Source organism: Poecile atricapillus, chromosome 1 (genome assembly GCF_030490865.1).
Source record: "Poecile atricapillus isolate bPoeAtr1 chromosome 1, bPoeAtr1.hap1, whole genome shotgun sequence".
In the NCBI taxonomy this organism is placed as follows: domain Eukaryota; kingdom Metazoa; phylum Chordata; class Aves; order Passeriformes; family Paridae; genus Poecile; species Poecile atricapillus.
Window position 1 is genome coordinate 24,812,734 of NC_081249.1, and position 24,493 is coordinate 24,837,226.

Genomic DNA, 24,493 nt, shown 5'->3' on the forward strand with positions numbered 1-24,493 from the left:
CCACAGGAGTTCAGAAATGGCACCTCTCCTCTCAAGCTGCACCCTGAAGCAGCTGGCATGTTGGTGGAGGGTCACCATGCTGCTGCCTGGTGTACCTAGGAACCATTTTTCCAACAGCCTCAGATGTGCCACAGGGTGGTGATTCAGGCCAAGAAGGGAACAGCCAGAGGCACCAGCGAAAGCAAAATGCCCAGATAATCATCAGTACCCCAGAGCTCAGCTTCGTCCTGAGCAGCTCTGCCCCACAACCCCGAGCAGGCAGAGAGGGTGATGAAGCAGAGGAACCCCATACAGAAATACATTATGGAAGGATGATCAAAGTCTCCTTTTTCTGACTTTTCTCCTCTTCCCCACAAGCAAGGCATGCAGCTTTATCCTCCCTCTGACAACAATCATCACAGGAAGGGACTCCACTCCCACCAAACACATGCAGCTCCCTGCACACACCCCTTTCAACCCTTGCCCCTCCAAGGCTGCGGCAGTCTGGAGTCACATTTGTCTCTATTTGTGCCTGTCAGCACACACACAGACAGGGGGGTAGCCCAGACTATAAAAAAGACACGTTCCAAGCCAAAGAAATCACAGTACCAAGCATGAGCCATTCCCAACTGTCAGGACCTGCCTTCAGGCACATGCCTACAAAGATATTTTTTACAGATTCAATCCAACTTTTGCAGTACCACCTGACCCCCAAACCTGGAGTTTACAAAAGGCTTTCTTTGGCAGGTAGGGATGGCAGGAACCATCACCCATTGGTCTAGGCTATAAAAACCTTTTAAGAAACAAACAGAAGGCGCTTGGGATCTCACATCTAAGAAAAATATGAGCAGACAGCAAGATGAGAAGGAGTACAGTAAACTTATGTTTAAACCAAAGTGAACTGACAGCAGGGACACAAGCTGACAGGCAGCACAGTGAATACCTGGCTCAACAGAGGCTGACTCTGGCTCTTTATTGAGAAGCTAATAATGCACATGGCCTTGTAAAGTGGAGGTGGCAAGTGCAGACTTCTGAGCAACCCTTACCTGCCAACTGGCTTACGCTGTGATATAACACCACCATATCCTTTCATCAAAGCCACCTACATCCACACAGGTAGCACTTTTTTTACCTCAGGAAGGTGTTTATCCTAGAAGTAATACAAAAAGCACAGGTTCAAATGCAGCCAGCTGACACGGAGTGAAGAAAGCCTGCAGGTACCTTCCACTGCAGTGGTCCAGTGCCATTCCTTGTCCCAAGGCAAGGCTAGAAACTACCAGACATTTAGCTCTTGTTTATATGACAAACATACATATATGATAGTGTAGCAGGTGTTAGTCTTTCCTTTTGTTTTAAACACACATTTGTTTACGAGTCCCAAGTGCCCCCAGCCAGGGAGCCACTTAAGTGCACACAAGGTATTTCATCTCCTAAAAGAGGAAATCAGCCAAGTGTGCCACTGCCCTGCAGCATCATCCCAGAACAGCCAAGCATGCCACCAACCCACTGCCTGCCCCAAACAGGATGTTGTTCTGCAGCAGACTTCCCAACTGGATGCACACCTTTCTAATACAGTGGAGAGGAAGTTAATAACCACCTTTCCCTTTACTATTCCACGCTTTGAAACACACTGCAGGGATCTATTCCATTCCTGATGTCTTCAACTGTCCTAGGACAGGGAGGATCCACCAGGAAGATCACATGGGTGGCTCCTTCAAAGAAGCTAACAGTGTTAACAAGCAGAAAGACTTCTCAGTCCTATGACTGCACAACTATAAAGGCTGGCAGCGCACTGCACGCTGACAGGCACAAGCAATGCCCCAGAGCCCTGGCCACGCCAGCTCTTACAGTCACACTGCTACAGGTGCTTTACCCAAGGCAGATAGAGGCCCACTGGAACACCACAGCAGCTGCTGCCCCATGTTCCACCATTGCTTTGCTATGCCAGGACAGCCAACAAGCCAGGTGACCTGGGAGTGGCTAAGGAACTACCATCTGCTTTTGGCAGGCCCCAATAAACTGATAAGAACACCAGACGCTACCTGCTGGAAACACTATGGGGTAGACAGGGAAGCTGACAAAATCTCCTATACCTCTCCCCACCAGCAGAGAGATCTGCCAGGCTAAGATGTTCATCAGGTTCATGAGCGGTCTAAGCAAGCTGCACTGCACCACAGAACTGTCTGAACACTCAGGAAAGGAACTCCACAGGACAAAAATGGGAACACAGCAGGGAGATAAAAAATTATTAGTCAGCCCTCATCACACCCTACAGGAATATAAGCCACAGCTCCATCTAGATATGTCTCCAACGACAGCTGATTGTGACTGCAATACAACTACAAAAGATGCAAATCAGAGACAGAGGTAATTCATTAATTAGAAGTAAAATTAACTGAGAGTCACAACTAACTGCAGCTCAAGAAGGTATTTAAATGAATGGTTATGTACTGTGCTCAGTAAAGACAATTTTCTAAATGTTTATCCAAAGAGCAGCCCCACAGAGCACCACGAAAACCTCTCCACCTGCTGGATTCTGGGAACTGCACAGCCCCACAGGGGGAGCTGGGAAGGGTGTGTGGAAAGCCATGCACACCTCCACAGGTAATGGGCTTTTCCTTACCTGAGCTGTATCTTCCACGCAAACAAAACATTCTGAATTGATCTGATGAACATTTCTTCAGGAAATCCTAAACTCCGTGCACAAAAAGACAGCTTTAGATTGATATCAATTTCTTCAGGAGCTCTTCCACTTCCACCCCCTTGTTTTTCAAACTAGCATGACAAATAACACATCTTTGCAATTTAAGATAGGCATAAAATCTTTAAACTCTAACACTGCTTTAAAACCTAAACTAAATAAAATTCAATTCCATATAAAACAGATGTGCATACATATATAAGAGATACACACACAATGTCCAATATAAGACAGGGAAAATTATTTTGCAAGTACAATCAAACACACACTGTATAAAGACCTTTGCAAAAGAAACTCAAAATGAAATTATCAGACTAAGATTGGGATACAATCTTACAGAAAGGAAAGCTCCTGAGTTTTGCAGACTTTACAAAAAAAAAAGATTTCTTGAAAAAGAAAATTAGCATACTTTTTCTGCAGGACTAGAATATGAAGAAACACAAGGAGCGAACAAAGATAAATCCTAGCAATATAAAAAGAGTTATCTGTGTTAATTATGAAGCCTAATAAACTCCACTCTAATACGTATCTAGCTTTACAAATAATTTACTCCATTAAACAGTAAACTATTAGTATTACTACTAGTACAATTAATTTATATTAATAGTATAATGAACTATTTAAATGCTTGAAAGGCACAATAATAAAACATTCAATCACTTCAAACCCTGCTCTCAGCACTGTGGCACTGGACACTGTGGTAGATTGACTGTGACTATTGCACTTCTGCCTTTTTTTTTCTTTAATTTGCAAACTGGTGAGGATCACAGAAGTGCCACAAAAAACAAAAATCATAAGAAGCCAGTACAATGAGAAAATATGGAAAGTGTCATTTGCTTAAATCTCACATTTTGAAATAAGGCTTCTGCTACAAGACTAAACCAGCCTGAGCAGTGGAAAAGCATCAGCAATGTGCTGTCTCTCAAGTGAAAACAGAAATAATTGAGGTAATCACAATAAAGAAACAGTGATACTGAGTGTTTTAGTGGGTGTTTGTTTGTTGTGAGTTTTTAAAATTAACTGGATATAAATGAGTGTACCCAATATGCCCAGAAGCTTTACACTAATATATAGAGGTAGAACAATGCAAGAACAGTACGTAAATAAATTCAAATTTGGGAAAGGACTATTCAAACTAGAAAAAACAACTCTGCATTTCATTAAAAACAGAGAACAGATGAAGATACTGCTCTTTGAAAGCAGGTTGCTTGGCCCTGTGCTATCACAATCTCTTTGATTTTTGGGGTCAGAATTAACAACTATTAAAAAAGGGAAAAAAAAAAATGGAGTAGGGTACAAGGGGGGAAAACCAGGGCAGCTGGATGCAGAGGATGCAGGGCTGTTGTGCCCAGCTGACAGCTTGGGATGCAGGTGGCAACTGCCTGGACCAAGGGAAGATCCTGGATAAACCTCCCCTCTTTTGGTACAGGCATAAAACCTTCCATGTAGGGCTTAACTTTTAATGTGCAAGGCAGCTGTACAGGAAAAAAATTGTTTCATTGGACTGAAAATCACCTCCCAGAAAGGATTAATACTTGTTAGCCATGTGTAAGGGCAGAGATGAAAAGCAGAGACCCACAAGGAAAGAGAGACAGGCCTGAAATATTTGTTTCCTCAACACAAGTTGTGCCATCATGGGGGACATGGAGGGGAACATTTTTATATGTTGTTTTTAACTCCATGCACTGCATTTGTGGTCATTTCTCTACTCTGTCCACAATGTCTGCTGAGACTCGTGAGATTTCTGTGAAAGTTGTTAGCTCCAGGGAAACAGGGCTTAACTGTACCCAGACAGCATCAGAAGACTTAAGAATAAAGCAGCTCATATTGAACTTCTTTTTAAAGGGATTTTAATTAATTCTTCCAAGAGGGCAAAGGAGAAGCTGCCTTTGGAATATGCCAAAGTTTTGTCTCAAGGAAGGAAATCACCCTATTCCAGCATCATCAGTGGAGCCACCCCAGCACCAAGCACAGCTGTATCACACACAGGTGGCAGAGAAACCCAGCTCTGGGCCACACCAAAGACCTCGGGACACAGTGAAATATGACATAGTCATGTGGCTTGTGGGTACCAAAAGGCAAAGCTTCTGTGCATCAGCAAGGTCACTGTATAAAAATAAAGGGTAATGGGAGAGACTGCTGCAATAGTGTGGTTCAGGATGCCCAGCAGCTTCCTGACAAAACACTATGTCTCATTTCACCTAAAGAAGGACAAGGAAAAACAGCCATTCTTTTCCAAGTCTATGCTTTTTCAAAGCACTATTAAGAATAGACTGATGAAAACCCATCACTACAGAACAGAATCATTCAGGTTAGAAAAGACCCAAGATTGTCAAGTCCAATCACAAATCTACACTGCAGGATTCTGGTACTGGGCACAAACTCTCTCCTACAAACACTCTCAGCTCAGCAAGATCCATTGTTATAAGCAAACCAATAATATAATAATAATATACAATAACACAATAATATATAATAATATACAATATTATTATACAATAATAATATAATACAGTATTATAATAATAATAATATAATCCTACACTGAGATCCACAGTAACAGATGCATCAGTTCTAGAGAAACACTGCAGCACAAGCACACACTCCAAAGTTTTCTCAAAAGAGGGCTGTGATTAATATTTACATAATACAAACCTACAAAATTGCTTCAATTCAAACAAAGAAATTACCTTAATCGTTATGTAGTTTTTTAATGACTTTGACATTTTTTCTTTACTTCCTTTAACATGCAAATGCCCTATAGTGAAAAAAAAGAAAAAGTAATTAATCAGGATAAACAAGTGTGCTTCTGAATAGGGAGCAAATTAGAAAGACTGCACTGAGACACTGTAAATGTTGGAGGCAGCATATGCTATGATGGATACATGCCGAGCATTACAATGTAATGGGTGACATTTTTCAATAGCTTTGCCTAGTCTTGCACACTTCTCCATCCTCAAAACTTCCTCTAGGTGAATTTTAAAATATAGACATTTAAAACATTAAAAAAAACCAACAAAAAATCCCCACTACCACCATGAGCCTCCCCGTTCAGAACTGACAATAAACTTTTAAGAACAAGCAAGCAAATAGCTTCAGTCTTCACAGAACAAGTACCTTACCTGTTACTCTTGACTTCTCAGAAGGATTTTAAGAAATGTTTTCCAGTGATCTCACGTTAAAAAACCCTTAAAACTCAATCTTCTGTACTTATTACTTGCTGGTGGCTGCTAACATTATTTTTTTTACCCCAAAGTTTTATAGCACTGGTTCAAAATATATTAAATGCAAAATGAATTTTCTACACTCATTGGAGTTCTCAGCTTCTCCAGACTTGTGAGAATGAGAAAAAGCAGGGTCAGGGAGAGATGCAGCTACAAAGCCTAATTTGAATTAGCTAAAACTTTCAATAGTCACACGGACCACTGCTTTGCAAGGATGTAGCACAGGAAGAAGGCAATAACACTGCATTTAAGAGAGTATATAGAGCTTGGCTTTAGGACTGAAAGCTCTGTCGAAGAAAGACAGGAGAAGTACAGCCTAAGGTTGACTGCTCCCAGGTCTCATCCTCATGAGCCATGGGAGCATCACTGATGGAAACCACCAATTATTCATAGCACTGGAAAGATGCCAAACATGCTGCCACTGAAAGATTAACTCAGCATAATTTCAGAAATGTTGTTAAAAGCCTTAATAGGCTTCTCCTAATGCAAGTAATTCTGTAAGTTACCAACCACCCACAACTAACATGGGATTTTAGGCACTTCTGTGACCTGCAGCATCCAGCACTTAATCATACTTTGAGGCAGATTTTTAAGCATCAATTTCTCTTGCTCTGTAATACCCTACCAGCACTGCATTCTTTCACATTTGGCAGCCCAGTGTTACCAATGCCTCAGAGTGCTCCACAAGGACAATGTACAAATCGTGCTCCTGCTCTTATGAGTGGTGACAGAAATGGCATTTCTTGCTCAGTAACCCATGCAGCTCTCTGCATTTTGTGCTACTTGCTGCACAGAGCTGCTTTGCAGCCTTACCTGAAACCCTCTTGCTTCTACAAGTAGATAAAACCCCCATTACACTGATCTGGATATGAAAACAACAAGCTCAGGCCTGATAGCTGGACCTGAAAAACTCAGTTTCACTTCTCAGCTATTTTTGATAATGATTCAAAGCAGCAGGAACTCGCCATGAGAAGACTACCTCCAGTCCTATCTTGACCACCTCGAAATTTAATTTTGCACAACATACTCTATGGAGGGTAGGAATGAATCAAAAAGTCTGTGGATGCAGAACCAGCTACAGCAGCTATCCATGATAAAAAAATAAAAAAAAATGATAAAAAAATCTTCCTTTCACTATCTGTCTGCTAGCAGATGAGGCCACTTTCACCACTGCATTGTTAAACCTGGGACACACAGTAAGCATATATAGGCTGTCAGACACAGTTGGACACCTGCAGCTCTTGTGACTCAAACCCACAGCCAAAATTCTCCTGGGAGAAAGGGAAGAGCCTGGGTAAGACTACTTTTTCTCTTTTGCAAACGTGCCTAAATACTGACTTACTTAACTTCAGGCAGACAAGCTTAAAATAGTTGGATTCTGTTTTCCTAAAAAGGTACCAGTAACATCTGAATTTGAATTAATATTCCTCTTCCAAGAGTTTCAGTACTTAGAATGATTTCATTCAAGAATACAAAATACAAAGATTTTCATAACTTCAGTTTGGCGCTCTTCCCAGAGTACAAGTAGTCTAAAAATAAAGTCCTTGTAAGATTTATCCCCAGTGCAGGGATTTTCTTCCTCTAATGGGGATTGCTCCTCCAATTCTGAGCTGCTAAAATTCTGGTCTGTTAGCAGAATAAATTGTTTCTGAAGCTGATTCATTTGCCCTAAATAATTCACACCATCATCCTCCAGCAAGACTTTTTGACTTAATGAATGTAATCTGTCAGCTCCTAGAGAACCTCAATGTACAAATTGCCCTTGGAACTAAGTTCTCCCTTTTTCTTTTTTTTTTCTTAATTGACTCCTCTTTATTTAGCTGGTATCAAAAAATATTTCCCCTACAGTTTCAGTTCCAAGTTTGAAAAGCCAGATTCACTAATATGTCAACAGAGAGCTCAACTTGGCAGTAACCTGTGCATCTCAGTGGAAGTGCAGAGGATTCCACAGCACCTCGGGAACAAAGCACACCCTGGAGGATGCACCAGCCTCTGGACAATTGCTATTGATTTACAACAGGCTCTGCACTGGGAACCGAAACTAGAATTCAATATTCATCCCAGACAGTACAAATATATACGAATGAAAGCTCATGTAATTCCCAGAGTGTACCACAGGCTTAACTCTGCAGCTCTTCTACTCAGAGAAGAAGCTCCAAGAGTTCACAGAAACATCCTGCCCAAAATACTAATCAGCAAAAGAGAGGCTGCAGACTTGAATCTGCCTTTCTATTGATTTCAGCTGTCCATCCAGAACCACCACAACTGCAACAGGAAGAACAAATGTCAAGGTTTCCATCAATGGGAACAGCACTAGAGCCATCAGTGTTGTAGTTCAAAGCACTGTACAGCACCAACTTCACTGAAGGAAGCACTTTTATGCAGAGGGAGCAAGGAGCAGTTCTACATAACGCCAGGCAGTGTAACTTGTTTTCATAGCATGAAATGCCAAAGTTAAAAAACCCAAACTATTGTATTTGCACAGGCTGCTCAAGTCATCAATATTTTACTTACCAGAATGCAGAAAGTAATTCCCCCATTGCTCACACTGATGATACACCTCACACTGTGCAATTTCATTTTCATGATGAGGAAATGCAAGATCTATTCCACCGGTATGGATGTCCAGCTGCTTTCCAAACACTGCACTGTAACAATATTTTCCTAATCAGTAAGTAGAACACCACAAAAGCTTTCCATAAAAAGAAATGCAGAAAATAATAAGATGAAACAACATAAATTTAAGTAAATTACAATTTAGTAACTGCAGTTTTAAAGCAAGACTTTACACATATCTTGGATACCAAAACTGCAGCAGAACTTGTATGGACAGGACCTGTATCTGTTCACAATTACTTCTCCTTAGCACAAAAATTATTTTTCTACCTTAAAAGAAGGCAAAGAAGGATGTCTCGTTCCTTGTTCTGCTACAGTTTCAGTATCAGACAAGTGCTTCTGTGTGCAAATCTAACAACTTATTTCTATAAATTTGGTATTACTCTTCCTTATCTTGTACCTTTTCTGTAAGAATTCACACAACAGTGTGTGCAGTCAGGTCAAGCTGGGCAGGTTAGCAACTTTATTTTGCCTATCTGTTAAACAAAGATTACACTTACAGCCTCATGGGAATGTGAGTCAACTGCTCAGAAACCAAGAGTGCTCAAGCAGGGAAAGATGCAAGGCCTACAGACAAACACACAGGCCTCCCATATGTCACCTTCACAAGGTGCTCCTGGTAGCTGGCCAAACATTAATACTTTGGTCCCTTTTTGAGACAAAACCCCCTGCTAACACTGTGTCCTGAGATGGCTTTGCAGAAGCTGCCAGGAGGAAAAGACAAGGAGAAGAGAGGAATGAAGAAAGAGTGGCTGTCACCATCTCCCCTAAGTTCATCCTTCTCGCTCCTGCCTGCTTCAAAACCAGATAAAGCCCAAATCTTCCCAGGACTGACCCTTGCCTCCTCTTGTGCCACTTACAGAGGAGCACTTGCTGTTTCCTCCAACAAAACCATTAAGAGCTGGAGAGGGGTGACAGATGGATCTGCCAAATGCACAGGGACAGAAGGAACTGCCCACCTCACCACAAGGAAAAATGCAGAGAGAAGATCATGCCTGAGGGGGCCAAAGCAGGGGATTCCCTCCTCCAGGGCTGCTCTAGAGACCAGAGACTCCTCATTCACAGACTTCTCAAAATGAATTCATCTAACTTAGTTAAAGTTCTTTGAGATATTTGGCAAAACAGACAGCTAAGTAAGTACTGCTTAAAAAGGGCCTTTAACAGCTGACTGGCACAGTAAACTGGTTTAGGTCACTTACCAAAGTAAGCTCTCCATTTTTCACAGTCCAAGACTGCTACATTTATACTCTCCATAGGTCAGCTTTTATTTATACAGCAGAAGCCTCATCCAACCTCAATAAAATACATTTTTACAAAAAGAAATGCAGACTATAAACAGCACTGCCTTAACAGACAGGCCATGTCATAACTGACATTTCTTACCTGTGCACTTCTGTCAGAGGTTGTACATCAAACACAGCACGATTTTGTGCACTTTGACTGCTTGAAGAGCTGCCTCACTATGCTGAAACTATTTACAGACAGAAAATCACCCTTATAAACACTTTTCACAAGCAGGTAGAAATGACTAACAATCCCAGGTGCACCAGAAAAGCATATAAAAGAGAAACCTAAAGCAGCTGGTTCCACCTCCTTTCAGCTTTAGCTGAAAATTTAAGCTAAACAAGGTCAGATCTAAACTATTTGTTATTAGCTTCCAAAAAAAAGATCTGAGACTAATGCAAAACTAAGTACACTATCAATCTTCCAGGAGAGAAGGCTTTTTCTCCTGTGGTGAAAATAAAACTTTAAATTAGGAGCAAATTACATCAAACCAACTGCAAGCAAAACACTACTCAGCAAGAAAGCTGAATAACACTCAGATTATTAGCATGAACATCCACAGCTGCTGTTAAGATAAGGCCATCAAGACCTCATAGATCAAGCTGGAATCCCACACCCTGTCCTCCTGACACATACATTCTGAACTAAGCCTGATGGAGAATGCTAGAAGTGGAAGGGAAGCGAATAAAAGAGGTGCCATAACTTTCACCAAACCTTTGGTTACTCAGTTCAAGTTAAAAGACTGCTAATCAACTGTGTATCCCATGTGCTATATTTTAAGCATCAAGTCTGACTCAAGAGAAGGTGCCAAAACATATAGACAGCTGTGACAGTAAGGTGAGGCAGAGTTTATCTGGGCCACATGTGACACGTCAGGTTGCATAAAATGTTCACATTAAAAACAGCGCTATCTACTGACCAGAAAACACTTTCAGTACTGTTGCTACAATTGTACTGTGACTGAAAACAAAAAAATAGCATTAGATTTATCAGAGTCCAAGAAATCTGACCTTGATATTGTGGAACATTCAATGTGCCATCCAGGTCGTCCTTTTCCCCAGGGAGAATTCCAAGATAGCTCTTGAGGCTTGGCAGCCTTCCACAGGGCAAAATCTTTACCATGTCGTTTATCAGAATCAACTGACAAGAATAAGTGATTTGTTAATGGGATATGTCTCAAAGAAAAAAAATGGCCAAATGAAAGCAAGAGGAAATGTGTGTTTAGTGAACTACTCTGATTTTAATCCCTTTCAATCAGCTTCTTTTCACTACAACTTCCCTCTCTTCCCCCTTATACAGGGGAAAACTGAAATACTGAAGTATTGGAATACTGAAATAGATTTTGACAAGCTGCAAAGACGGATTCAAGATTCCTTAGTACATCCTATCAGTCCTTTTCTCCTTCCCTGGTTTGCCTGATTTTTCATTCATTTAGTTACATATCAGCCAGTTTCCCCAGGACAAACGTCAGTTTGTACTGCAGCAGAAAAGGTAATAAAACCAAACCAAAACACACAGACAAACAAACAAACACCCCACAATTTTTTCTCTGTGACACAAGTACTTTGTGTTTTAGATTTTACTAACAAAGAAGAGGGAATCAAAAACTATTCTTGGACAGTAGCAGTTTTTTAGTGCCGTTTTCAGCAATGAACTCTCTACAAAGGTCTCCTCCCAGCTATATTTGCTCCTTCCTTCACTACACTGCCAAGGATGCAGTCCTTTTTGTCACAATACTGCAGGACTGATCATCTCCGCTCACCCCTAACCTCCAGTCAAATACACAGAACTCCCTGGCAGGAGCCACAGAACAGGGTTCTGGACTGTCTTTTTTCATGACAAATACATGACCTCACATTTAGAATCATATAATTCAAAATTCCTGAGAATTAAAGAGACAGAAATATAACCCTGGTTTTATCCACTGAATCTTCACCTGGGCTCTTTCACTAGATTACCAAGCTCTGACTGACCAGTATCTGCTGACTCCAACCCTCTTCTGCCCTTTTTTGAGTAGACTGCTACAAAAGAGCACTCTTCAACTTCTCAGTTGCAAGCAAAACAAGTGTCATAATCTTCAGAAATGAAAACACACAGTTGTGACTAGAGGGGAAGCAGGGTATAATATGTAATCAGTCACAGCTGAGGCTGGAAGGCACATCTGGGGACAGTCTAATCCAGGCCCCTGCTCAGAGCAAGCACAGCTACAAGCAGCCTGTCCAGGATGGTGTCAAGTTAGGCTTTGATTATCACCAAGTATGGAGACTCCACAGCCTCTCTGAGCAACATGGTTTGTGTTAACCATCCTCAGGGTAAAAAGGATTTTTCTTAGCTTTAAATAGAATTTCCTGAGTTTCAAGTTGTCATCAGTGCCTCTTGTCTCACCACCAAGTGCCACTGAGAAAATCCTGGTTCTATCTGCTCTATTCCCTCCATCAGTATGAGTACACATGGGTAGGATTCCCCCGAGCCTTCTCTTCCCCAGGCTGCGTATCCAAGCTCTGTCTGCTTTTCCTCCTATGAAAGATGCTCCAGTACCTCCATCATATTTGTGGCCCTTTTCTGGCCTTTCTCCACTATGTCCATACTACTGTTGTTCTGGGGAGCCCAGCATCAGACCTGCACTCCAGGCATGTCTCACCAGTGCTGAGCAGAGAAGGATCACCTTCACTGACCTGCTGGCAATGCTCTTCCCCGTGCAGTCCAGGAGGCTGCTGGCCCACTGCAGCCAGTAATTACCTCTAAATAACTGTTGACAAGATGCATTCCCTCTGTAAGCTGTATGCTGAAACAACTCCAGAGCAGAACTGTGAGAGGTTCTCACTGCATGTGAGCATCAGCCTCCAAGGCATTTTCAGTAATTACAAACATTTTTTTTTTTTTTAATGATGAAATATTGAACTTTAGTTTGCAAAAAGATACGGGAGACCTGCATCAAATTCTCTGACACAGAGACCTGATCAGATCCTTACAGAAACTATAGAGAGGTTCAGCAATCCTGCAAAGCAAGAACTGCAGCAAAATTCCCACAACCTAGGGTACAGGCCTAAGCTAGCACAGCCTATGAAGAGATTGCTCACCCTCACACAGAGTTTGCTTAGCCTAGTGACAAGCAGTGAAGAAAGCAATTCATCCAGTTAACTTCAGAGCAGTGCAACTGCCCCAACAATAACAGAAGGTGAGGCTTCTTTGTGTTTGCCCTTGAGTACCGCACTGCTGGATAGCCCAACAGCAAGAACACCACCTCACCGTGAAGTTTCTATGTACCACTGCCAAGTATTACTTAAAAATTGCTTACGAATCCTAATTGTTCTAAGGTACCAGAACAAAAGTATAGAGGGAAGGATGAAAGGAAGAAGAAAAACCAAGTTTCCTCCTGCACTGGCAACAATGAATGCCTTAAAAAGTAACTATGAAAACACTGTAATCTTAATTAACCAGAAATTTAGCTATACACAATGGGTTAGAAAACTGTTTCAGTCTGTTGAACGAAAGGTTGCACATGGATACAAAATGCATTCAAACAACACATTAATGCAAACAAGCTGGTGCCACGAACTTACCTGCTTCATCCTGAGTATGAGGGCCCACAGCAGTTAACACTCCATATCTTTTTCCCCAGGATTTAACATCAAAATAAACATTGCCTAAAACAGGGGAAATGTTTAGCTGTACAGCAAAAATGGGGCACATTGATGAGAACATGATGACATTTCCCTAAAAGCAAAACAAAGTGCTCTTCCACTCCCATTTGAAATTCCGATTTAGAAATTCAGAAATACTTCAAAAGTAGTAGCAGATGTTTCCATGTTATGCAGCTTTTTAATAACCTCTGTGCACATGCTCATTCCGCCCACAGTGTAACTTTGCATTCTGGAGATCTCCCAAGTTCTTCCTTGCCCATGCACAATCAGCAATCCCCTCCCCTACTGCAGCTCAAGCTACACCTAGTCCAGTTACAATGCACTTGAGTTCTTCTACAACTACCAGATCTACTAAAGAAGAAATCCACACACTGTGCTTTGCAGGCACATCTTTTGCAGCACATAGGAGATACACAGCTCCTCTTCAGAGGTTCCCCCAGCTTTCTTGCAGAAACCAGGCCAGAATTTCCCCAAGGAGTTTAGACAGCAGTTTATTACAGTAAACAATTATATTAAGTAATGAGCTACATTTAACTTAGAAATTGAGTAATAGTTGCTCTGCCCACTCATGTAATCACAAACAATTCACTCACATCCTGTTAAGCAACAGAAGGAAAGCCTGGCACAGGGTATCTCATTCCAAAACAGCATTACTAAGAGCAGTAACTTCCTATACATATGCTGAACAAGAAGTTACCTTGCTCAAAGTCTTACCTTGCGAGGTTGCATAAGCTTGTCCACTGGAAATTATTGTTTTTATAAAGGAAATTATTTGAGGAATATTCTCAGTCACCCTCATATATACTGTAGGAGGAAGCACCTTAAAGAAAGAGTAACATCTCAGTAACACACTGCCAATGAGTTCCTTCACTCTAAGAAACAATCTAAAAAGAACACTCCCCTCAATTTTATCATTAAAAAAAAAGTTGCAAGTATCATAAAAAAATCAGAAGCAGTATTTAAGATAATATACACACAGAAAAAAATATTTGAGGGGCGGCAAAAAAACCCCAGTGTCTCACTCCCTGCTTCTGACAGGGAGACAAGAAGCAAAGTCACCTGAAATCAAGGAAAAAAGATTTTGTGTTTCCTGTGCTTTCAATTAGGCTATTTCTGTACTATAGTAAATATGTGAGATCTGTGAATCGAGGATCTACTAAATACAGAAAAAAACTGTTCCAAAAGAAATTTAACTTGCTCATTCCAACGTTCAGGATTGCTTCTCCCTTACTCATTTCCGTACTCAAAAAGTGCATAATATTGTCCCAGAAGAATGAAAAAGTAAATCAGCATTCAGTTTCCAAGCAACAAATTTATTCTTTCAGATCAAACTCTCATAACCATATTTTTTATCAAAATAATTGCTTAGAAATACTCTTAAATTTAGAATCTTTAGTATTTGTACCTTTAAGGCAGCCATATCTTGTTTAAAGTCTTCTTCATAAATACGAGCAAGAGCTACAGGCGATACATTCATCTGAAAAAAAGGGAAGCAGATTAGCAAATCATAAATCAGAGTAATGATATAAAATACGGCAGTCTTTTCTCAGACAGCTAATAGCTAATTGGAAGTTGTAGAGAGCCCCCAAGGTAAAAAGCCAGAAAGGCTTATTATTAATCTAACATTAAGAGGGAGGAGATATAAGTTATAAATAACTTAGAAGTAGTGTTTCATTTATGTGTCTCAATTTCCAAAATATTAATATATCTTTTTTAAGAGAAAGCAACCAAAGACTAAAATAATAAACTCCTTCCCTCTCTTATTATTTTCCTCTTGAGAGGATCTTTCATTTCCAGTGACAAAATATACTAGCATACAGAGGACATAAAAACCATTCAGCTTACTGACAGGAAACACCAATACCACCTACGTGTCAGAAAGACAGATCAGAGACTTGCAGGATGAGACAAGATATTCATTTTCAGTGATTAAGAAAAATAAGCTATTTCAGCAGATCATGGGTACTCATAGATCTCAATACTGAAAGTCAGTTCCACGCTTTGCCAAGTCTGGCATTTCTCAAGCACCTTCTCTGCATTTCTCATTCATGGGACATGAACAGATTCCTCTTGCAGAGGGGATGAGGAAACGCAACCTGAAAGGAAAGGTACTTGCACATGGTAATGTACTTGTTCACAAATATTCAGAAGAGGCTAGGGATTGAAAGATGCATGACAGCCAAACCTGCCCTACTAGCAGCAGCATGGTATCAAAGTGTTTCAAATGCATGCTTTTACATCTTAGAATAAACTGCTGGGGAGAAGACAACATACTGTCAGTCTCTCCATCTTGCAGGTAGCTGAATCATTAACAACTTAAATCCCATTTCATCACTTCCAATTCATTACTGGAGCATCTTTATGGGTTCAAATTTTGAGAGAGCAGGTGGGTACCACTGTTTGCACAAACTCCTGGACAAAGCAGGAGTTCTGGTGAAGACAGTCCAGATGTTCATGCAGCAATGGAATGAGGACGATGCTCAGCACCAAAAAACAAAGACATGCTTCTGCCTACAGATCAGTGACTAGATTCATCTCCCTAGAGAGCTCAGCTGCTTCTCCGATCAAGAGAGAAACAAAGGTCCCTACAGAAAGAAGTTGGGGAATTTCCTCCCATCCAGACACATGTTCAACATACAAAGAGACTCATCTCTCTCTCAAAGAACCACTGATAGCATGCAGCACGTTCATCATAAACTAGTATCCAACTTTCAGGTTTCCCCCGGATGAATCCCACCAGGGGATGAAGAACAAGCTTAGGCATATTGATTCTACCACCATAATGCTTCAGGTGCACAGGTGCCAACAATAAAAGCAGGCACCTGAGGCAGAGGCTTTGGCCATCCAAACAAAATGGTTGAGCCAACATTTCAAAAAGCCATCAAACAAAAGGCAAGAAAAGATGACTTCATAGAACCAAAGAACGTAGTAAAGCAACACATCTTTAAAGAACATGTAATTTCCCGCTCCTCAAACATAAAATCTCTAAAATGTTCTGACAATAAGGAAAAAATTTAAAATACAAACACAGATTTAAATTTTGGACCATGAATTTTGGAGGGGGGTTGTTTCCTTTAAAATTGTTTACTGCCTTAGAAAACTGAAAATAAATGGGCTAAGGGAACAGACCTATTTCTGATATGAATGGTGTGCTAGTATTCATTTGAATGCAGAGGCCTATATTCAAGTGTGAAAGTAACTGTTTACTTAAAGATAAGTAAAAGGAAAAGCTGTCAAATTCTCTGGCTCCAAGAAACTATCTTAAAGCTTGCAACTGCAATTCAATCCAACACATCCACTTATGATCCCAAAGACATGAGTTATGGATTCTAAAATCAAATGGAACAAAAAGACTCAAAATGCAGAATAAAACTCAGAATACACTCTGAGTGCTTCACGGTTCAAAAAGTGTTTTTAAAACAATAAAAAAAAAATAAATTTGCAATAATCATTCACCAAGCTTGTCTGGTAAAAAAGGTCAGATTAAAATTTAGCTGAGAACCACTTACAGCCCCAGTCTTATCAAGACTTACACACAATGCTAACTTTCCCGTGGGTGACAAACTCAGACAGGCCTGGTAAAGCTTTCCAAGGTGCTGACAGTGCAGCTAGATGGTGCTCGGCACCTTCTAGGAACTGCCCTCAGCCTCACGTGGCACTGCTGTACTGCCTTCCCTGATCATGGCACACAGCACTTCTCCAGAACTCACTCAGAACCCTTCTGGCTGTTAAGTTTCGGGATAACCCCTGTGCTGAGGATTCAGGCAGGGCTTTTGTTCCCTGCTAGGCTCTCAGGCAGGGGGAGAGGGCAGGAGAATCCCAGCTGTGGGTGTTGTAAGGTAGCGCACTCTCTGCCTCCCCCATCACACAGCTCTGTACCCTTTTACCCCCACAGAGCTCTCCACTCAGCCCTCCTCACACCCAGACCCATTACAGCCACACGAGGGAACCAGAAATCTCAACATTTATTATCTACTAATTAAAACAAACATAACAGAAGAACGCCAAACCCAGGTTAATTTTCCTTTATAAGCAGCTTAGAAAATACCAAAAGGTTAGTCAAAGACTGCAGACCTACCTCATTGGCTTTTTTTATTATCTTGTCATCTATATCTGTGATCCCCATCACCATGATAACTTCAATTCCAAAAAACCTTGTCATTATCCTTCGAATTATATCAAACCTAACATAGGAGCTGGAAGAGAAAGAAACATGAGCTTTTGAACATGCAGTAGTAACAAACTTAAACAAAAATAACCAACAACCTAATCACCCCAACACTTCCAATGCAAAGATCTTCAGTGCATAAGGTGTTTCAGTGTTTTCCAAAACCAGCTGCTACCTGCACAAAAGTCAAACAAATTTCTCTTGAACTGGCCTACCCTCTTCTGGCATTAGTGACACATTACATCAAATTTTCTGTGTGTTTTCTTTTGTTGCATCTCTTTATTCAAAGGGCATCACAAGCTACATGAGCTAGGATACTATTTCAAAGCCAGCAGGACAAAATAAGACACAGAGCTCAGATGTTCTTGAAATACATCCCTTGGGCTTAGTATATCCTAACAGGTTTTCAAAAGTCATGCAGCAGAAGAACAGGAAGAAATAAAGCAGGACTCAAATGAACTTTTCTTAGGGTTGAGTAACAACAGATACCAGTCACCAAAAAAGTATTTCATTCACACACCACCACAGATCTTTTCTGCTAGCAAAGAGTAGATGCTCTATGGTTATTTTGTTTTATTTACACTTGAGAATAAAATTTATTCTAAAAATTATTCAGGGCTTTTGTCACAAAGCAGAATATTTAATGCTGATAGATTGATGGATATACAAGCTGTACAGGGCTGTTGCAGCTCCTTCTGCTCACAGACTCTATTTATAATTCTTAGAACACACTTTGACTGAGTTAAACCAAATTACTAGGTGGGGTGCTAGAAGGTGACTAAAAACTCTGGGTTTGCCCTGCAAGCCGATGAGAATCCTCAGCCTTTCTGGGCTTTGTTTTCTCCAAAGCCAGCAAGGAGGTTCACAGACCTACAGGTTCTCATTTCACCCCCAGCATCACACAAACTGCAACTCCCATGGCCACCAGAACAAAGTTTAAGCAACTACCAGAAGTGGATTTGCACCCTTCCCTGCAGGTACCAGGTAGCACTAAGGTATTGATTTACGGATGCATAATACCTTGATGAAGAAAAATACTTTTTGTTGTTGTTTGCATCGTGCTTGTGCTAAAAAAGACTTTTTGAAAGCCTTGCTGTCAGGGAGATAGTTTTTAATGAAAAGCAGCTCACTGGGAGTCAGGTTCATCTAATGTAGTGCCACGATTCCATAAGAATATTAAATTGGTCTTTGGATCCTGTTCAGAGGAACAACACCAGCATCAAAAGCTTGATATTAGATTTAACAGCCTCGCAGTCACTGCTCCTAGAGCAGGCACAAATTTCACACTGTTCTCTCTCCTCTCATCTTCCAACTGAATTAATGGAAGAAACTCTGCAAGAACCAGAGCAGATTTACTGACACCTTGGAAAGCAGGGTCTTTGCCACTTCAAGACTGATTAAAAAAAGCCAAAACAGTCAAGATCAGGGGGTGGCAGAGCATGCATAAGAGAAATCTCTTGTACTTGGTTTTACTCTTACTTCAAAGCATTCAGCCAGGAACCTGGATGCCAACCAGGCTGCAGGTCAAACCAGTACGATCAAGATCAGATCCAGAACTGAGGGAAAAAATCGTATTATTCGCCTGTCTTCCTTTTTTTTCTATATATAATGGGTGTTGGACGTCATGTGAAGGCAGACAGAGCATCTGTTTGTAAGACTGGAAGCATAACATACTAGGGAATGTTCAATTATTTAGAGAATTAAGAACTCCTAGTGGAATGGATAGGAGAAAAATAATGCCATTATTTCCAAATTCTCCTAGAGGACCTCAAAAGCATTTCCATGATCCATTTCTGGTTTCTTACCTGCTGCACTTGTGTTTGACACAAGTCAAATGTAAGACAGAGGGGAGAAAAGGGAAATCTAGTGAGAACATGTGTCAGGAGCACAACAAAATGATGGTATTTAACAAGAGCAGCAGAGTAGCAACAGCCACCACTCTATTTGACTTTATACTATTTACCAGCGCATTTTCTGGCCCCCAACAGCAGCATGCATTTCAGCTATTTTATGGTCTGACCTAGCTACTGGGGAAAAAAATATACCATTTTAATAAATAAATAAACAAATAGAACCAAGAGTGCTGCACCATCCTGAACAAATCAGCTGAGCAACAGGATGTCAACAGTGACATGTGTAAGACCAGAGATACTGGAAAGGAGCAGCCAACTCCTCCCACGTTAGAGGGTTTAACTGTTGAGAAAAGAGAGCAAAAGGTCTTCAGTGCAGACACCTTGTCACTCAACAGGAACAACATGAAGGTGCTTAAAGAGGTGCTAAAAGAGACAGTTATACCTGGTGTATCTGCATGATACACCAAAGACAATATTCAGCACTAACCATTCTTTCTTAAATCAGCAAGCAAAAAGGTTCCACCTGGGTGACACCAATGTATGGCAAACCTCCACGATGGAAAAGCTTGAAATTTCTAGTTTAGACATGGGTAAGAAAAGATGGGTAAAAAACCAGGAAAGTGTAAGCAAGGCCTTTCTGCTTCCTCTTTTAATCAAAAAAAATCTGAGGGCAAGAGAATCACTGAAAAAAACAGACATTTAAAAGCCACAGAAAGCTGCAAGACCAAAGGATTAAATTCTCCATCTGTATAAAACACTGTGGTCTAGATCAACTATACCCCTTAGGACAGAGGCACCTCTGCAATTCCCTTTTCTTTTACACTGTGTCAGGGAAGACAGGCCCTACCACACCAGAGGACCTCAGTAAGAAGCTTATAACCATGTTTTTTACACAGTTACTTTCAAGTGATGATTTTAAACCGCAATTATTTCAAGGTAAACTGTAATGGAGCTTGTATCACAACAGCTGTAGATTTATATTCACAAATTACTATGACTTTCAAGTAAAAGAAGTTCCCTTTAAGATACTAAGTACAAACAAAAAGTCCAAGATATCATTTACTTGACTTTTAGGTCACCAGTAAAAAGCTAGGTCAGTTTTCTGCTGAAACTTGACAAAAGCAAGGAGGAAAAAGACACCACCACACATATACAACAGTACAGTAGCATTAACATCAGCATTGACAACAGTACTTTTACATAACTGGTATTTTAAGTGTTCCTTTTTACAGAACAAAGCAGCAGTTGTGCAGTTACCGCAATGGCTCAGCTCAACGTAAGCAAGATTCAACAAAAGTTTCTGAATGAAGCTGAGACAGGACAAGAAGCTGTGAAATCCCTTACATTTAAAGGGAATTATTCAGTTACTGAAATGCACAATATCTGATCTTCATACAGATGGCAATTATCTGATAAACCCCTGCTCTTCCAAAGAGCCCAACACAACTTGCTTTTTAAGAATGCTGAGACAGCACCTTAAGAGCAGCCTGAGCTGCTGCAACTGCCCTCAGTTTCACAGGAACAGCAGACACTCTGCATGTCTAGTCATCAGGTGTGTTGCTTTGAAAGAAGTGGCAGCAACCTCCTCTGGTGTATTTAAAGTACTTTTTCAAAGTTACTTATAATGAAGTTACCTTATTGTTCAAACAATCCTAACGAACTACAGAGAAAAATCTGTGCTGTTCTGGATTGAGAAATGCAATTAAACATAATAAGCCACTGCAGTGCTACTATGCAAAGTTTAAGTAACCTGGACTTTCTGAGATTAAAGATCCGATGTGTTCATCTGTAAACCTTGAAAGTACTTTCTATTAGGCAACCCTGCATGGCTTTTCCTTGGTGCCAACATAGTGCCCAAACTAAACCTGAGGTGAAACTATCTTTTCACACAGCTGAGAGGCTCTGCTCCAGAATCACAACTCCTCCACATGAGAGGTCACATTATGCCGATTTGAAACAACTCACCCTACCCAAACAAACTGCACACATTCCTAATGCTTCTTCCCAAGACACTGTCTCTGCCTCAGGCAGACAGCAGAACCAACAGCCCCTTTACGGACTATCCCAGCCCAAGAGGAAAAAATATATAACAAACAGACTTTTGCCCTTTACACAGCACAGGAGGCAAAGGGTGGGGCCTCATGTCACAGCTCTGTCACCCAGACACACACTGCAGCCTGGGCACGTCTAGCACCGTGTATCTGCCTGGATGCCCCCACGCTGCAATCCACGACTCACCAGGCGTGCCCGAGGTGTGCGTGGTCGTACACCGTCGGCCCACAGCTGTACCTGCAGAGAGGGGAGGCAAACAGAATCACAGAAGTGTTAGGGCTGGAAAATCAGCCAGTCCAAACCCCTGTCAAGGCAGGGTCACCTACAGCAGGTGACTCAGGAACGTGTCCAGGTGGGTTTTGAGTATCTCCAGAGAGGGAGTCTCCACGAGCGCCCTGGGCAGCCTGTTCAGTGCTCTGCCAATCTCAATGTAAAGTTCTTCTTCGCATTGAGGTGAAACTTCTTGTGTTTTAGTTTATGGCCACTACTCTTTGTCCTGTCACTGGGCAATGCCAGAAGGAGCCCGGCACCATCCTCTTGGCACCCACCTTTGAGATATTTTATGTGTATTGATGAGATTCCCTCTCACTCTTCTCTCTTCTAGACTAAACAGGCCCAGCTCCTATAGCCTCTCCTCACAAGAGAGATGCTCCGGTCCCCCAATCACCTTTGTGACCTTTCTCTAGACTTTTTCCAGTAGCTCCATGTCTTTCGTGTACTGGAGCCCAGGACTGGTCACAGGAGCCGTTTCCGGACACAAGCAGCTCCTGTCTCCCCGCCACCCCCATGCCCGCCCGCCGCGCTGCAAGGCGCTACCAGGTCGCCACTCCCTCCGTGGCCAGCACGAGCGGCTCCTTGCTCCGGCTCCGGCTGTTGTAAGCCACGATCCCGCTGTCGCACCCTGCCGGAGGCGCCCACTGCCGCCGCCTCGCCGCGCCCGAGCAGCGCCGTGCCCCCGCCTGCCCCCGGCCGGCAGCGGCACTGAGGCCGAGCCCGCACCGCCGGGCCGCTGCCGCCGCACCGTGCAGCATGGCCCGCACGTTGCCCGGGCGGGGAGCGGGCACAACCCGCCGCGCCGCCTGTGCGGGGCCGACGGAGAGCGGGGCCGGCGCGGCCGGGGCCGGGGCGCAGGAAGGGGCGGGGCCTGCCGGCGGGGCCGGGCCGGGCCGGGCGCCACCGCCTCCCGCCGGGCCGCGGGGCAGCGCCACGGCCGCTCCGCCCGGCTGCTGAGCCGAGCCTGCGGTGCGGGGCTTGGGCCGGCCGGGGCCCCGAAACACCGCCTACCTAGCCTTCTGCTTCGGTATGACCGCAGCGCGGCTTCTTCTTAGCGAGGTTTTTAAGGCAGATGTTTGTAGGAAGTGTGTGACTAATTTAGCGAAATGGGCTCCACCGTATCAAGCCAATCCGGTCACTTGGGGGAGTGAATCTATATTTGCATTGCCTTTCAGGTCAGAGAACGGCTGGCGGCCTGTTAGCTCCTGAAAATAAAACATGGTGTGACATTCCCAAACTGGACTTAATAAATCAGAGTCTCAGAAACCACTTACGCCTCCCCTCCGATTCCCACATACTTGTATAAACTGTTACCTGACCTGGACATTTTCAAAAATGACAGTACTTGGTGAGGTACCGCAGCCTTTAACCTACCTGACTGTCAAAGTCTGCTTCCTCATTGGGGATTCCTTTCCTTTTTCCTTTCCTTTTTCCTTTCCTTTCCTTGGAAATGGAGCTTAACTGGCTGCAGTACCTTGAACCACTTGGAAAACTATAAGCTACTCAGCTACTGTGAATAACACTGTAATGGAACAGGCATAAGGGTACCAAAAGTATTTTTGAGCTAGTACCTTGTTTCCAAAAGCGACTATGAACAGGTACCAAGGAAACAAGTGAGAATTCCACAAGCTTATAATCACAAAGATGATCAGAGGGGTGGAACAGGTATCCTATGAAGACAGGCTGAGAGAGCTGGGGTTGTTCAACCTGGAGAAGGCTCTAGGAAGACCTTACAACACCTTCCAGTACCTAAAGAGGACTTTAAAAAGGGGAGAGTGACTTTTTACATGTACAGATAGTGATAATGCAAGGGGGGAAGAGTTTTCAACTAAGAAAGGAGAGATTTAGATAGATGTTAGGAAGAAATTATTTACTCATAGGATAGGGAGGTTTTGGAACAGATTGCTCAGAGAAACTGTGGATGCCCAATCCTTGGAAGTGTTCAAGGCCAGGTTGGATGGGGCTCTGAGCAACCTGGTCTAAGTGAAAGGTGTCCCTGCTCATGACAGAGGGGTTGAAAATGTATCATCCTTAAGGTCCTTTCCAAACCAAGCCTTTCTATGATTCTGTGAATATCTTCCCAGATATTCTTCTGGCTTCCAACCAGATGGCATTCTCAACTGAATTCCTAGTAGGGTTTTTTTTTTACTCACACCCCCCCCCCCCCCCCCCCCAGTTTTTGTACCCATCCTTGGTAGACTGCTGTACCATTAATTTCCCCTTTCTCTGTGAACCCACATCAATCTCGGGCTTTGCCAAGGATACTGCAGGTCTAGTGCCATCTTCAGGAAGCACCCTCTTGTCATCTGTTGAAGTCAAGGCCTGTGAGCTCCTATTGTGACCACCCTTGCTCTTGTACAAGAAGAGAGAGTGAACAGCCAGTGCCAGCACATTGTCTGTCCTGCTCCTGTCTTCCACACAATCATCTGAACAGGCTGTTGAGGGCAGAGCCTTTTCAGGTCTCTCAGACCACTGTGTTACCTGCTAAAGCACCTTGCTGGCCTTTGGGAGGAAGGGAATACTGAACGCTCAAGGCTTTTCTTGACTGGATGCTGCAGGTCTACCTGTGGTGAGCTGCCTCACAGAAGCATTTGTATTGTTTCCTCTTCTATCTGCTAGGGATGACTTTAATAGATTTTTCTCACAAGATTATTTAAAATTATTGCTTTTGCATACTTGATGTGTGTCTACACCCTACT

At 42.3% G+C, this 24,493-nt stretch overlaps 1 protein-coding gene across 5 annotated transcripts in view; it reads right to left on the reverse strand.

The window, feature by feature from the left end:
• Positions 1-22,656, reverse strand: part of CARS2 (cysteinyl-tRNA synthetase 2, mitochondrial) — a 36,479-nt gene extending 13,823 nt beyond the window's left edge. For 4 of the 5 annotated variants that reach the window (XR_009278733.1, XM_058849374.1, XM_058849388.1 and 1 more), the window contains exons 1-10: positions 22,338-22,656; positions 21,708-21,758; positions 17,527-17,644; positions 14,854-14,925; positions 14,163-14,268; positions 13,368-13,451; positions 10,815-10,944; positions 8,419-8,552; positions 5,371-5,438; positions 2,603-2,669 (exon numbers count right to left, since the gene is read on the reverse strand). Coding sequence is in view for 4 of the 5 variants with exons in the window: in XM_058849374.1 (XP_058705357.1) it covers positions 2,603-2,669; positions 5,371-5,438; positions 8,419-8,552; positions 10,815-10,944; positions 13,368-13,451; positions 14,163-14,268; positions 14,854-14,925; positions 17,527-17,644; positions 21,708-21,758; positions 22,338-22,552 (1,045 nt within the window). In the remaining variant the exon portion in view is untranslated. The remainder of the gene's footprint in view (positions 1-2,602; positions 2,670-5,370; positions 5,439-8,418; positions 8,553-10,814; positions 10,945-13,367; positions 13,452-14,162; positions 14,269-14,853; positions 14,926-17,526; positions 17,645-21,707; positions 21,759-22,337) is intronic. The other variant, XM_058849395.1, reaches the window with a different exon arrangement.
• Between the last annotated feature and the right edge of the window lie 1,837 nt (positions 22,657-24,493).